Below are 16814 nucleotides of genomic sequence, written 5' to 3'. Positions count from 1 at the left end.
TTTTTCTACAAAAGTACTTTTTGAGCATTTTTCCCTTCTGGCGGGTAGACGTTTCGCAAATGCACGTCTTCTTCCGCAAACTTGGAAAAAGACAAAAGACATTCAACCACTTCCAAAACAAACAGCACCTAAGCGTGCCTAATTTTTTTTACAAAATGTAGTTGTCTCAGTATCTACTTATATACTCAAAAGGATGGGGATTTTGATTTTATTTCAATATGGCAATGTTGTTTGGATAATAACATGTTGCTCCTCTCATTACAAGTTTACTGGCACTGTTTTAAATTTTGGTAAAAATGCTAAGTTTATCAAAGATGGCAAATATAGAGAATTAACTTCACAAATTTATCGGCACCAATGCATTTAGAATATGAGGTTCACATACGGATATAAGTGAATTGTGCATGGAAAATTAATAATTTAATATCATTATTTCATTGACCATTTTATGTCTTAGAACATATAGTATGGGTAACGAGAAGTGATATTTTTGTTGTTGTGGCATCTCATAACATGGTCATAATACCATGAACACCATTCCCCCCTTGTGGCATCTCATTGCCATATCTTTGTTTCTGGTTTCTATCTTCATTATTGGGGTATATTGTCAAAGTATGCGTAATAAATTGTTGGTTGAATAAGGATAAATACGTTTTTTTACCTTTGGCATAATTCTTTTAGTTTGAGCTGGGTAAATTGTTTAAGGCCTCGTTTGTTTTTCTACAAAAGTACTTTTTGAGCATTTTTCCCTTCTGGCGGGTAGACGTTTCGCAAATGCACGTCTTCTTCCGCAAACTTGGAAAAAGACAAAAGACATTCAACCACTTCCAAAACAAACAGCACCTAAGCGTGCCTAATTTTTTTTACAAAATGTAGTTGTCTCAGTATCTACTTATATACTCAAAAGGATGGGGATTTTGATTTTATTTCAATATGGCAATGTTGTTTGGATAATAACATGTTGCTCCTCTCATTACAAGTTTACTGGCACTGTTTTAAATTTTGGTAAAAATGCTAAGTTTATCAAAGATGGCAAATATAGAGAATTAACTTCACAAATTTATCGGCACCAATGCATTTAGAATATGAGGTTCACATACGGATATAAGTGAATTGTGCATGGAAAATTAATAATTTAATATCATTATTTCATTGACCATTTTATGTCTTAGAACATATAGTATGGGTAACGAGAAGTGATATTTTTGTTGTTGTGGCATCTCATAACATGGTCATAATACCATGAACACCATTCCCCCCTTGGTGTTATGACATATCTTGTTGGCGTTATGACATTGAAACGGGAACATTGATTGGCTGCACATTTCTTATCTCTCTATTTTTCTTTTCTTAACCTCCTCATAACATGGTCATAACACCATGAACACCATTTCCCCCTTGGTGTTATAATGTGTTACAACACCATTAATGGTGACCCTCAACCCCAATTCGTCGTCGATAGTGTAAATGGATCTCTGGTGGATACCGTGGATATGGATCGAAGGTGGTGAAGGAAGGCATGGAGGCTAACAATTAGCTCTGATCCACACGAAGCATTTCTAAGATCTGCAATCGTTAAAATCCTACATGGGCCTAATTTATCGATGATTCTTGCAACCACAACCGGAGGCCGATTTAGAGGCCGCTTAACCCTAGCAAAGAGTTCCTCTGTTACTGATTCAAGTACTCTAAGATCGATTGAGGCTCTGGTTATGGAGGTTTGATCGTCAAAGTTATACCTTGTTTTGAAAGCCATTTTCGAAATTCTAAGTATCTATGCTTGTTTATTTGGTTTAATCGATCCAACTCGAAACTGGTAAACTATCATTGGTCATTCGTTTATTTGATCTACACCCCTTCTCCTTACTCCGACCTTTCATTAATGTTTCAGTTTCATTTTCCCCACCTAGGATTTGTTCAGAAACTGATGATTCCTCCTAAGAATCACTTATTACCGTGTTATCTTTAGTTGAAAACATTGATAGTCTGTTGATGTTTTTGTAGGGAATGGAACAGGTCTTAATTGGTGATTCCTGAGAAATGGCAAACTCCTGTAAACTTAATGATTTGTTATTGAGAGATTATGATTTGGTGGTGAATTTAAAGGAGTGTTATTGGAAGAATTGTTGGTAAACCCAGATTTGTCTTTGAAATGGACGAGAGGTGATAATTGGTGGTGGTTGTGGTGTTGCCGGAAAAATGGAGGTGTCGATGAGTGGAGATGACGAGGGATGGGGTTGGGACCAAATCCGATTATATATATATATATATATATATATATATATATATATATATATATATATATATATATATATATATATATATATATATATATAGAGAGAGAGAGAGAGAGAGAGAGAGAGATAATTTTTTTTTATTTTCAATTAAAGTATATAAATAAATATGGAAAAATACAAAAAAGAAATTAGAATGGTAAAACGGTCCTTTCAAGTGCTTCATGGACCAAATTAAACGGAAATTCTTGATTTTGGATCATCCATGCAAGTTGAAAACTTTTTAGACCATATCCAAAAAAAATTGAATACCACAAGGATCAATTTTACAGTTTTGTCTTTTAGTTTTTATACATAGTAAATTATTGAAATTGTCTATATGAGTTGGATCGTCTTTGTTTCAGTTTTAGGCTCTTAACATACCAAACTAAAAAAATACACTTTTATCCAATTTCTCTTTACCTTTACTTTTAATATTTGTAGAATTATATATAGAATTTAAAAATCTAAAACTAAGTTGCCCACAATAATACCACATCCACTCCCTTATCCCTTCCCATTCTCTCTTTTTATCCCTTCCCATTCTCTCTTTTCAGTACTCACGTCAATTTCTCTTCCCCATCGGCCCAATAACATCGATGAGCCTATGACGACTCTTAATTGAAAGCAGTCGTGTCTCGTTCCACCTTGCACCAAATTAGCACCAGAAACCGCCACCTCGTATATAAAAGCGCACTCTCTACCCATATTATCCTCACATATGAACGTTTCACGACGATTTCACATAAACTCAAAAGGAGAACGATGAAACCTTGGTGTTAATCTATCGGAAAAAGGAAGATTGAAAGAGGTTTTGATGGTAATTTCTAGCAAGAGGATGTTGGAAGAAAATAAGGTTTATGTTGGAGATCTGGATACCCCTTGGATCGTGAGAACACTTTCTAAAATGATATTTCTACCCTATGTTTGGATTGCAAAAAATTCAGCCTAGGATAATCCAAGAGGACACTTACGATTCTAAGCACAGCAATCGTAAGCCAAATTACTAGAAGGATTCAGTGTTTGTTTGAAGGAAAACGAGAGCTAATTATTTTTGTGTGTATCTTCTCAAATAGAAGAGTCGTTTATATAATAAACGAGATTAAGGTTTCATTAGAGTTGACCTTCATGATTTGCTTATGAAGCAAGTTAAGAAAATCCGAATTTTAATAAGGATTTAGGGTTTCTAAAACTAGCGAATTTCGTTAGTTTTACCAAAACAAAGCGAGACCCCAGCTAGGGGCTCTGCTCCTTGGACCCCGATAGGGGCGCTGTCCCTAGACCCCGCCAAAAGGGCGTCGCCCCTTTGGAAACCTCGAACCTCCGACTTATCGTCGAACCGAGTTCTAATTCGATCTTATACATGCGTGCACTCCGCACAAACCCGTACATATATTAAAGTTCAAATTATGAAACCCCTTAGCTCACATGTTAGTTCTAGTTACATAAAATGACATGATGACACTAAAATCACCAACATAGGAGAGACGGCGGAGAAAGAAAAGTAATGGAGAAAGGAAAGATGGAGAGATTAAAGTGACTTCACAAATTTGATACTTCGTAATTGAAGTGGTAGAATTGGACGCTTCTTTGGTGCATGAAAGTGGATTCAAAGGTTGATGTGTTGGCTGTTGATCGCAAACAACCGTCAGAGAATGGCAACGGTGGTGAGGAGGGAGGGGCACCGTGATTAGAACGTGAGATGGAGTTGGAATCCGTTTTTTTGGCAACACCTTTTTAGTCATTTATACTTTATGTAATGAAGGTTGTACATTGATATGAGTTTTTGGACATTTACAATCCATGGGTGTTCTACCGAAACCAAACAAATTTAAATCAGTTTGATTCAACTCTAGTTTCTAAATGGGCCGTGAATTATGTGCAAACTTAAAGTTTTTAATAAAAAAATAATAATAATATAAAATGATATTTTTTGGAATTTAAAAGTTAAATATATTATGGATGGAACCGAGTAAATTATTAGAATTGTCTATATGGTTTGGATGAAATTATATTTTTTGGTCCCTAATTTTTATTGTACTTTTGGATTGTCTACCTAGTTTCGTTTTATCATAGTTTTTGTGTTAGAACGTATAAAAAAACCAATACACATTTATCCAATTTCTTTTAACTTTATTTTTATTTTATATAGAGTTATATACATAAAATTTATAAATCTGGAACTAAGACGGCACACAATAGTACCCCAACCACGCCCTTATCCCTTCCCCTTCCTAAGAGTTCTTCTATCAAATTTGCTTCCCCATTGGCCCAATAACAATTAGGGACGATCATTTGGGTTGGATATGATTGAAACCAGTTTTGGACCGGACCGGTTTGGTAGAAATTGGTGGATAATTAAATTATTGTCTAAAATCAAGTACCAAACTCTAAATTAATTGTTGGATGATGTCTCATGTAGATCGGAAATGAAATGAATTAGATATACATGTTTAAAATTTTTCACAGATTATAAAAAAACTATTGAAATGATGAAATTTTCCAGTGTTTGATATCCCAAGTTCATACAATATAACTCGTTGAATATGTAACAAAAATACTAAAATTGATGCATAAAGTCAAGTACAACTTGCAATAGACAATGGGATTAAAAAGAATTAGTACATTGTACTAAGTTTAAACTTTAATGGTTTATGAATATGAATACATGTGTTCTTTAATGTGTTGTGAATTTTAAGATAAAGATAGACACCTATGGGCTATGGGCCATGGCTGCTAAAAGTTAAACTAATAATGGGCTTTATGTAAAAAAAGATAGGCTAGCAACAAGTCACGACGGTGCCACCCGATGAAGTTAAAACTTAAAAGGAAGGAAATCAAGATTTTCAGTGGACTGGACTGGGCCCACAAATGTAGGCTTAATGAAAAGCAAAAAAAAAAAACCGACCCATTCTAATTCGGTTCTACACGAACCAAAAATAACCGAACCGAAAAGAAAACCCTAAACCGATCATGTTTTAAGAAATAAAAAACGTCTGGCTACATTGGATAATCTTGTTGGTTAATCTTTAGTGGGACTCTCAAGCAAACCATAGATCGTTTTTATAATTTCTCTTTCTCATGAAATACACCATTCTCCAACTTGTCACGTGCAAATGAAAGTTTACATTCACATTTGAACAAAAAAATGTTTGTTTCTGAGCACATTTTGCGGGCAGAGAATTCACTCAACTTGGGGTTTACATCCACATATATAGTTCTTCTTTTACTATAATTATTTGCTCAATTGGCTAACTACTCTTATAATTAAGATGATTAGAACTTCCTTATCTATCATGGTGTATGAAAAGATTTTCGCTAGTTTTGACATACCACAGGGACCATTCTTGCAATTCTGTCAATTATATATAGAATTTAAAAATCTAAAACTAAGTTGCCCACAATAATATTACATCCACTCCCTTATCCCTTCCCATTCTCTCTTTTCAGTACCCACGTCAATTTCTCTTCCCCATCGGCCCAATGACATCGATGAGCCTATGACGACTCTTATTTGAAAGCAGTCGCGTCTCGTTCCACTTTGCACCAAATTAGCACCGGAAACCGCCACCTCGTATATAAAAGCGCACTCTCTACCCATATTATCCTCACATATGAACGTTTCACGATGATTTCACATAAACTCAAAAGGAGAAAGATGAAACCTTGATGTTAATCTATCACCATATATGGATAAAGGGGAAGAAGGGGGATTGAAAGAGGATTTGTTGGTAATTTCCAACAAGAGGATATTGGAAGAAATTAGGGTTTATGTTGGAGATCTGGATACCCCTTGGATCATGAGAACACTTTCCGAACTGATATTTTTACCCTATGGGTTGCAAGAAATTCAACCTAGGATAATCCAAGAGGACACTTACAATTCTAGGCATAGAAATCGTAAGCCAAATTACTAGAAGGATTATATGTTTGTTTGAAGAAAAACGATAGCTAATGATTTTCGTGTGTATCTTCACAAATAGAAGAGTTGTTTATATAATAAATGAGATTAGGGTTTCATTAGGGTTGGGGATTTAGGGTTTCTAAAACTAACGAATATCGTTAGTTTTACCAAACCAAAGCGGGACCCCAGCTAGGGGCTCTGCCGCTTGGACCCCGCTAGGGGCACTGCCCCTAGACCCCGCCAAAGGGGTGTTGCCTCTTTGGAAACCCCGAACCCCGACTTGTCGTCGAACCGGCTTCTAATTCGATCTTATACATGCGTGCACTCCGCACAAACCCGTACATATATTAGAGTACAAATTATGAAGCTCCGTAATTCACATATTAGTTCCAGTTACATAAAATGACATGGTGACACTAAAATCAGCAACATAGAAGAGACGGCGGAGAAAGAAAAGTAGTGGAGAAAGGAAAGATGGAGAGATTAAAGTGACTTCACAAATTGGATATGTCGTAATTGAAGTGTTGGACGCTTCTTTGGTGCATGAAAGTGGATTGAAAGGGTGATATGTCGGCTATTGATCGCAAACAACCGTCGGAATGGCAACGGTGGTGAGTAGTGAGGGGCACCGTGATTGGAACGTGCGATGAAATTGGAATCTGTTTTTTTGGCAACACCTTTTTAGTCATTTATACTCTATGTAATGAAGGTTGTACATTGATATGAGTTTTTGGACATTTACAATCCATGGGTGTTCTACCGAAAACCAAACAAATTTAAATCAGTTTGATTCAACTCTAGTTTCTAGATGGGCCATGAATTAAACTTAAAGTTTTTAATAAAAAATAATAATACTATAAAATGATATTTTTTGGAATTTAAATGTTAAATATATTATGGATGGAACGGAGTAAATTATTAGAATTGTTTATATGGTTTGGACGAAATTACATTTTTTGGTCCCTAAAATTTATTGTACTTTTAGATTGTCTACCTAGTTTAGTTTTATCTTAGTTGACAAAACTGCACAAATGGTCCTTGTGGTATGTCGAAAATTGCCACTTTGGTCCAAAAAGGTTTGGACTAGCACCACAGGTCCAAAGTTTTCATTTTGTTGCGAGTTTGGTCCAATCTGTTTTGAATTTTTATAAAATGACGATTTTGCCCTTTGTATTTTCATTATTTATTTATTTATTAAATTACAAAAACTAGAAAAGGAAAAAAATCTATTTGTATTATCACCCCCACCCCATATTTTTCTCTCTCCCATTCAGAAAAAGGAAACACCACCAGATTCTGGTGGCTGCCGGAGCACCGTCGTTCGACCACTAAAACAACCGTCGATGTCGGAACGCTAGAACTATTCGGCGCCGACTTCGCCGGAGAAAAAAAAACTGAGATCTGAACCTCCAGAGACCATCATTCTTCTTTCTTTCTGCTGCTACGATGGCTATCTCTCTCTCTCTCTCTCTCTCTCCCTTCTATTGTTATGAACCGCCTGTCGGACCATCCAAATCACTACCGATGACGAAGATCTAAACATCTCGCCGCCTTGAAGGAGATCTAGATTTGTTGGTTGTTCGACAAGAAAAAGAGAGAGAAAGAGGGTGAAAACAAATCTGAAAACTTAGGGTTTCGTAAAACTAGAAGGGTGGCGGCGCTAGGGCTTTTGCTATGTAGACACCTCGTCGGAGAAGAAGAGAGACGAGCAGTTTGATGGTTCCGACGTCTGAAACTAGAGTTTTATCGAGCCACAGATGTCATCGTCATCGCCGATGACGAATAGATCGAAGGCGTCGTTAGATGAGAAGATAAAAGACAAAGGCGATGATGGTTCCGACGAAAAGCAAATAGAAAGAGGGAGAGATTGAGTCCGGTTTCCGATAGATCTACGTCGTCCTTAGGAGGGTTTCTTGTTCGCCAGAAAAACGATTTCTCAGTTTTTGCTATTGATTTCTCGATTTCTGGCAAATCCGACTCAGTTTATCTATTTTCTCAGTTCGTCCTTCGCCCTTCGCCCCTTTCTCAGATCTATGGCACCAGAAACCCTAGCCTCAAATATCGAAACCCGCTTCATCGGAAGCCTCCATCGCCGGTGGTGGTGGCTAGTGGTGAAGGAGATGAACAACTTTTTGTGTGAAACGAGAGAGAGAGAGAGAGAGAGAGAGAGAGAGAGAGAGAGTTTTCATTTTATTTTCTTTTTTCCGTTATAAAAAATTATAAAAATAAAATAAAAAAATGAAAATTTTCTTTTTTATTTTTCTTTTAATCAGAAAAAATCTTTAAATAATAAAAAAACTGAAAAAGGAAAAAGCAAGGGCAAATTCGTCATTATGAAAAAGTTCATAGCAAATTGGACCAAACTCGCAATAAAATGAAAAGTTTGGACCTCTGATACTAGTCCAAACATTTTTGGACCAAAGTGACAAATTTGAGCAAACCACAGGAACCATTTGTGCATTTTGGTCATCTTAGTTTTTGTGTCAGAACTTATTAAAAAAACCAATACACATTTATCCAATTTCTTTTAACTTTATTTTTATTTTATATAGACTTATATATAAAAAATTTATAAATCTGAAACTAAGATGGCACACAATAGTACCACAACCACGCCCTTATAGAGGGGTGTAAATGAGACGAGACAAATCATGAGAAACTCGAACCCGACTTGGAAAATACTCGAAATCGACTCGACTTTAATGGAGTCGAGCTCGAGCTACTCGAGTGCCTTATCGAGTCGAGCTCGAGTAGTAAAATACACGGCTCATAAAGCTTGTGAGCTTAAGCGAGTATTTATAATATTACTTTTACCCTTTATATATTTTTAAATTAGTAAAACATTTCAATACTTTTAGCTTTTTAAATTGCATTTTAGAACTTTTTGAGAATGTTGCTTTATGTTGTTTTGGATGTATTTAAAATGCAATGAAATAGATGATTGATGTTATATTAACATTAAACGGTTTATATTGAATTTTTTATTATTTTGAACAATGTAAAAGCATGTGGAATGTTTTTTATTTTTGATGCTTCTAACTTTATTTTTTCTAATTTTTAGTCAAATCGAACCGAGCTCGCGAGCCGAGCTCAATAGTATCGAGTATTTCCCAAGTTAAGTTTAAGCTTTAAATTTAGGCTCGAGGTGAGTTCGAGTCGAGCTTGAAGTTCGATTATTTTAGGTGAGTCGAGCTTCGAGCTTGACAGTACTCGACTCGACTCGACTCATTTACACCCCTATCCTTATCCCTTCCATTTCCTCTCTTTATAGTTCTCCGGTCAAATTCGCTTCCCTATCGGCCCAATAACAATTAGGAATGATCATTTGGGATGGACATGATTGAAACCAGTTTTGGACCGGACCGGTTTGGTAGAAATTGGTGGACAGTGAATCGGGTTCAGGTGTAGATTTTGTGATTCTTGTACCCTTTTGACTAATACAAGTTTAGTTGCATATACAACTTGTTGAAGTCCTAAAGAAAGATAGTTTTTTATGATAAAATTAGATTATCTATTATGAGGTTTAAGACAAATATGTTTTTGGGTATCATTTTAGATTTATAATACAATTTTTTTGTTAGATTGTTCGTTTTAGATTAAAAATACAATTTCCACATGTATGATTATAACTAATACATTGTTAAAGTCACGGTGTTGGTTTACACGATGAGCAGACTCCTCTAATATGCAACTCATTGAATATGTAACTAAAAATAATGTTGAAAATTTTAAAGCGTTGATATCTCGATTTCAGGAACTATAACTCATTGAATATGTAACTAAAAATAATGAAATTATTGTCTAAAATCAAGTACCAACTCTAAATTAATTGTTGGATGATGTCTCATGTAGATCAGAAATGAAACGAATTAGATATATATGTTTTAAAATTTTCACAGATTATAAAAAACTATTGAAATGATGAAATTTTCCAGTGTTTGATATCCCAAGTTCATACAATATAACTCGTTGAATATGTAACAAAAATACTAAAATTGATGCATAAAGTCAAGTACAACTTGCAATAGACAATGGGATTAAAAAGAATTAGTACATTGTACTAAGTTTAAGCTTTAATGGTTTATGAATATGGAATACATGTGTTCTTTAATGTGTTGTGAATTTTAAGATAAAGATAGACACCTATGGGCTATGGGCCATGGCTGCTAAAAGTTAAACTAATAATGGGCTTTATGTAAAAAAAGATAGGCTAGCAACAAGTCACGACGGTGCCACCCGATGAAGTTAAAACTTAAAAGGAAGGAAATCAAGATTTTCAGTGGACTGGACTGGGCCCACAAATGTAGGCTTAATGAAAAGCACAAAAAAAAAAAACCCATTCTAATTCGGTTCTACACGAACCAAAAATAACCGAACCGAAAAGAAAACCCTAAACCGATCATGTTTTAAGAAATAAAAAACGTCTGGCTACATTGGATAATCTTGTTGGTTAATCTTTAGTGGGACCCTCAAGCAAACCATAGATCACGTGCAAATGAAAGTTTACATTCACATTTGAACAAAAAAATGTTTGTTTCTGAGCACATTTTGCGGGCAGAGAATTCACTCAACTTGGGGTTTACATCCACATATATAGTTCTTCTTTTACTATAATTATTTGCTCAATTGGCTAGCTACTCTTATAATTAAGATGATTAGAACTTCCTTATCTATCATGGTGTATGAAAAGATTTTCACTTGGGTTTTCAGGGACTTGTCTTTGTTGTTGGTTTGTTATAATATGCAAGTATGCAAAGTTAGACCCAAACTTCTCAAATCAACCAAAGCTATAAATAACTACCACATCAACATTCAAATTTCAACCAACCACTTATATGTCAAGAACAAAACAAATCAAACTGTTGTACGAAAAACTACTTAAAAGATTAAGTTGACAACTCACCTAGACACCAGTATGATCAAGAAACCCCTTACAGTTTAAATCCTCATCATTATCCTCGAGAAGAAATGGCCTGTACATGCAAAACATCAGCACATAGAACACATAATTGCCAGTTTCCAGCCGCGCAGTACTCTCCAGCGGGATGTTCGCTGCCGATGAATAGACAATATAAAATAAAACCAACATAGCGAACACAATCTGCCTGGTAAACGACATAGACATAGACATAGATGTATCTTTATCCGTAGCCTCTTCCTCTTTGAACGCAGCAGAAGCAGCAGCAAGAGCAACAGAAAAAGTGTGGATAAAAACCACCAAGCAACAGATGACATCTATAAACCTAAACTTATCTATCAAATCCAGCCAGTCTTTATTATAAGGCCCAGATTCCACTATCGATATAAAAGTTAGATTAGCCCAACCCTTAAGTAGGATCACGATTGTCAAAGTGAATATTTCGCATCCTTGCAAAAACGGCTTCCAGATACACCATCCAGCACCGATCATCACGATTAAGGTGAAGAAAAGCAAATTCCTCATAAACTGAAATATGTTGAACCAGGTATGCCATCCATGACGGCTTCCAGTAACCTGAAGGTCATGTTGATCCGCCATCGCACATAAAAAGTAAACAAGAGTTATAACAAGCAACACACCCATTAGTAAATGGATCCTCTTGAAACATTGCTGGTTCTTTAATGATATGTAGATCCAAACTACTAAAAAACACAGATACATGAGGATCAATCTGAAGAAAAGAGACGGATGCGGTAGCCCGGCTGATAAATAATCTTTGGTGGTGCCGTCTTCATCGGTGTTGTAGAGTTCTGTTCGGACATCCATTGTCACGAGTGATAGGTCGTTGCAATTTGCAAAGTAGAGTAAATACTTGCCGGGATATGTGACATTGTACGATTTGTTGAAGGACGACTGAGGAGGAGGGGAGAGATCCCGGAAAGTAAAGAGGACTGAGATGAATTTGATATCCAAGGCGCACAAATCAGGGTTTTGTTCGAATTCGTGGTCGTAGCGGGCTGATAATTCATCCGATAGAAGGAAGAAACCGATACGCGAAGGATCAGGTTGTGATAAGTTGGATGTGACCGGAATGGAGGAGATCCCGACGGAGGAGACCGCGACGGAAACGTAGCCGGTATGTGAGTATTCGAACTCCGAGAAGAGGATCATATCTCGGTTATGGGATCGGATCTTCACGGATATGATATCCGCCGTCGATGGTGCCGTGAAGCGAAGGAAGAGGAGGATGAGAAAAGTAGCGAGAATTTTCCCTAGAATCCTCATTACCAGAGGTGGTAAGGTGACGGCGGAGGTAGGGAAAGACGAGGGAATGGTTAACCTTTCTAAACGGAAAACAGTGATTCACCTATATGTTCGTGAATGCATGTTTCGGTTTCGGATTGCTTTTTGAAATTTCGAATGTGTTTTTGATAGAAATTGTTTATGGCGTCAAATATTATTTAAACAAAATGTTTGAATTATGGTAGAAAATCAATAATTCAATTAATTAAAAATCGTTTAGCTTAAAATATGTTTTTTGAAACTATTATGGTTAAAATTTAGTTTTAAAAAAGTCAAGTTAGAAATGCTTTTGAAAATCCTTTTTTAATGTATTGAAAAACTATTTTAAAAGGTATTTTCAAAATTGACAAACATCTTTCTAATTATTATGACTTTAAAAATCAATAAGTTGTTTTTGAAAACAATCACTACAAGAAAATATAACTTTTACTGGCGACACCATTACCGGCGACAAGGGGCTTTAGCGGCGACTCTAGATATTGTCGTCGGTAAAAGTGTCGCCGGTAAAGGGTTGGCACCCGGATCCGCACTTTCCCCCTCTGTTATATATGAACCGTTCGATGAGATCTCTAATCCAACGGGTGGGGTGTCTTATCGTATCTAACCTAATACCGGCAACATATTTGTCGCCGCTAAAAAGTTAAAATAGTCACCGCTAATGGTTAACGAAAAAACACGTGGTACCCTTCCCTCTAGTTTGTCGTCGCTATTGCTAAAAGTCGCCGGTAAAGGTCTACCTGTCGCCGCTATTGCCTCTCGCAGATAAAAAAAAAACGCATGACGAACCCTCATTTCTCCCTTTGCTTTCTGTTTGTTGCGCTTCTTTCCTTCCCCAATTCCAGCTTCATCCGATTTTCAGCCTCTATTTGCTTGTTCCAAGCAAATTTCTTCCCACATTGTGTCCTATTAAGAATCTAGGTGTGGTTAAAGTTTTGGGACCAATTTCTAACTCCATTTCTTCAACAAAGGTAAGTTGATTTTGTAGTTTCCTTTTCAATTTGTATGTTAATTTCGATTTTTAGCTTCATCTATAATTGAATGGTAATAAATTGTTCATATATTTGTTTTTGGTGGTGTTGTTTTGGATTAGGTGTGGTTAAAGCTTTTGGGGCCAATTTCTAACTCCAATTCTTCAACAAAGGTAAGTTCATTTGCTAATTTCACTTTTAATTTGAATATATGTGAATTTGTTGTATATATGCCAATGTATGTGTATTTGAAGTATATGTGATATATGAGTATTTGGTAAAAATGATATGTATTTGTTATAAGTAGGATGTTATTGTGTGTATATGAATGTATGTATGTTTGTTGTAAATGTGGTATATGATTGTGAAACTTTTGTATTTGGTATAAATAGGATGTTATTATCTATATGTGAAATTATGTGTATTTTGTTTAAGTAGGATGTTATTTTGTGTGTATGTGTATGTATTTGTATTTGGTGTATATGTGGTATATGTATGTAAAAGTATGTGAATTTCATCCTCGTATGTATTATGTAAAAGTATGTGGTTTTGGTATAAGTAGGATGCTATAATTGAAAAAAAAGTTATTGTTATAATTTGAAAAAAAAAAACAAAAAAAAAATTATAAAATTGTTTAAAAACTTATATACAAAAACTAGAAAGTTTCTAGTTTTTACCCAAGTTAACTCCAAATTAATTAACCAATAAGTTATATAGTTAACTTATAATCTTCAAATTAATTTATAAGGTTATATTTCTATAACCAATAATAATCGGTTACCATAAAAATAGGTTAAAGGATGCTATAATTGAAAAAAAATTAAAAATAAATTATTGTTATAATTGGAAAAAAAACACAAAAAAAATATATATAATTCTTTAAAAACTTATATATATATTTTAATCTTGACGGTAAAAAAGAACAACACAACAACATAATATGTATGTAAAAGTATGTGAATTTCAAGTTCTTATGTATTATGTAAAATTATGTGATTTTCTTATAAGTAGGATGCTATAATTGAAAAGAAAATAAAAATTAGTTATTGTTATAATTGAAAAACACACACACACACACACATATATATATATATATATATATATATATATATATATATATATATATATATATATATATATATATATATATATATATATATATATATATATATATATATATAATTGTTTAAAAACTTATATACAAAAACTAGAAAGTTTCTAGTTTTTACCCAAGCTAACTCCAAATTAATTAACCAATAAGTTATATAGTTAACTTATAATCTTCAAATTAATTCATAAGATTATATTTCTATAACCAATAATAATCGGTTACCATAAAAATAGGTTAAAGGATGCTATAATTGAAAAAATAAATAAATAAATTATTGTTATAATTGGAAAAAAAAAATTATAAAATTGTTTAAAAACTTATATATATTTTAATCTCGACGATAAAAAAGAACAACACAACAACATAATGTCTATTATAAAATTGTTTAAAAACTTACAAGTAATTTTAATTAAAATTAATTAAAAAAATGCATAAATAAAAATTTTTAATTTATTATTTTTTTTATTTTTTTATTATTTAATTTTTGTATTATTTTAGATGTAAAAAAATGTGGATTGGAAAAAAAACAATGCTAATTCTGTATACTAAACTCTAAACCCAAAATTATGTTTCAGCAACATCATGTCTATTGATAAAAGCTGGACTACTAATCCATATCGAAACCATCCCGAGTTCCAAGCAGGACTCAAAGCTTTTATCGAGAAGTCCAAGTCACACCTTGATAGTAATGGTAAAATCAGATGTGCGTGTGAAAAATGTGATAACCGTTACTTCAAGTACCCGACTGCAGTTGAACGCCATATGTTTATAAATGGTTTCAGTAAGGTGTACAAAATTTGGATCTATCATGGTGAATCTTTTATTCCTCTAGTCGTCTTGCAAAGTAACAAAATGGACGATTTAATCAACGATGTGATGTGGGAGTCGAGAGAAAATGATACCAACCTCGATGAAGGAACCTCGAATACAAGGGGTAGCGGTGTGGATGATGATTTTGCACAGTTGTTGGAAGAAATGGAAACTCAATTGTATATTGGTTGCATCTTTTCTTTGCTTGAGTTTCTAGCAAAGTTAATACATATCAAGGTGAACAACAAATGGACTGTAAGTTCATTTGATCAACTCCTTGAGCTCTTGCAATTAGCATTTCCCAAAGGCAACAAGGTTCCCCTTTCACATTATCTAGCCAAAAAGAAACTAAAGTCTATTGGCCTGGGGTATGAGTCGATACATGTGTGCAAAAACGATTGTTGTCTCTTTTCGAAAGAACACAATTCATTGCAAATTTGTCCCGTTTGTAAAGAGAGCCGATGGATCGATAAAAACACCAAGGGTAAGAAAGTACCTCATAAGGTGTTACGGTACTTTCCTGTGACCCCTAGACTACGACGTTTATATTGTTCAAGGCACACTGCCAAAAATATGATTTGGCATAGTACCAGACGTTCAGAAGATGGTGTGATGATTCATCCTGTTGATGGGGAACATTGGTAAGATTTTGATAAAAAATACCCCGACTTCTCGAGTGAAACCCGTAACGTACACCTAGGTCTTTCAGTTGACGGTTTCAATCCATTTGGAAACATGTGTAATCCACATAGCACATGGCCGGTCATACTCACCACATACAATCTGCCACTCTGGCTTTGTATTAAAGAGTCATCATGTAACGTCCCAAAATTCAAGACTAAAAATTTCTTTTAATAAAACATTACTTAAAGTAAAATCATCAATTCCAAACATAATCAGAGTATTAATTTCCAAACTACATATCCGTTATCAGAGTAAAACATTCCCAGGCTGTCTGGTCTATGGTGTGTGTCATGCGATCACCCCGAACTCTCCCCTCCGCTACCGGAAGTACCTGAAACCAAAACTGAAAACCGTAAGCACGAAGCTTAGTGAGTTCCCCACCCTACCACATACCATGCATAACCACATACTGCACATACTGGCCCACACCCACTATCCTGGGCCTCGCCCCCTACCTCGGGCCTCGCTCGCTACAACGGCCCCGCCTGGCTTCGAGGCCCGCTCGGATACAAATCTGTTTCACTTAGGCCTTGCCTGTCACAGGGCCTCGCCCGCTAACATATAATAGCACATAAACATATCACAAACACATAAGCTAAACACATACTAACGGATCTTGTCCGAAGGCCTCGCCTATCCTGGGCCTCGCCTTTATCCTGCTACTGATGAATCATGGAACTGTTGGAATAGTGTCTAAGGCTGCAACTATATTAGGCAAGTATTTGACCCGGTTGTGCATGGTCCTTTTGGGTTGCCTTCACCATAGCAACTTGACAGGATGATTTATTATGAAAGAAGAAATATTATTAATATATTATGAGAATAATATAAAGAATAATAA

The 16814-nt window shown here is 35.0% G+C and overlaps 2 protein-coding genes across 2 annotated transcripts; one reads left to right on the top strand and one right to left on the bottom strand.

Annotated features, from left to right (window-relative positions):
• Nucleotides 1-10965: 10965 nt before the first annotated feature.
• On the bottom strand, nucleotides 10966-12510 carry LOC111909755 (protein CANDIDATE G-PROTEIN COUPLED RECEPTOR 7). Its single transcript, XM_023905535.2, has one exon. The coding sequence runs from the start codon at nucleotides 12380-12382 to the stop codon at nucleotides 11081-11083; it is 1302 nt and encodes a 433-aa protein (XP_023761303.2). The 5' UTR covers nucleotides 12383-12510; the 3' UTR covers nucleotides 10966-11080.
• Nucleotides 12511-15061: 2551 nt separating this feature from the next.
• Nucleotides 15062-15934, top strand: LOC128133380 (uncharacterized). Its single transcript, XM_052770777.1, has one exon. It carries the CDS (start codon nucleotides 15062-15064, stop codon nucleotides 15932-15934), a length of 873 nt encoding a protein of 290 aa, XP_052626737.1.
• Nucleotides 15935-16814: the final 880 nt, after the last annotated feature.

This window comes from Lactuca sativa, chromosome 4 (genome assembly GCF_002870075.4).
Source record: "Lactuca sativa cultivar Salinas chromosome 4, Lsat_Salinas_v11, whole genome shotgun sequence".
NCBI lineage: Eukaryota > Viridiplantae > Streptophyta > Magnoliopsida > Asterales > Asteraceae > Lactuca > Lactuca sativa.
Note: the sequence above shows the minus strand (reverse complement) of the source record. Positions and strands in the feature narration are given on the sequence as shown.

What these genes read in the sequence shown, in the direction of transcription:
- LOC111909755 (XM_023905535.2), bottom strand. Translation starts at nt 12,382, where the DNA reads ATGAGGATTCTAGGGAAAATTCTCGCTACTTTTCTCATCCTCCTCTTC.
- LOC128133380 (XM_052770777.1), top strand. Translation starts at nt 15,062, where the DNA reads ATGTCTATTGATAAAAGCTGGACTACTAATCCATATCGAAACCATCCC.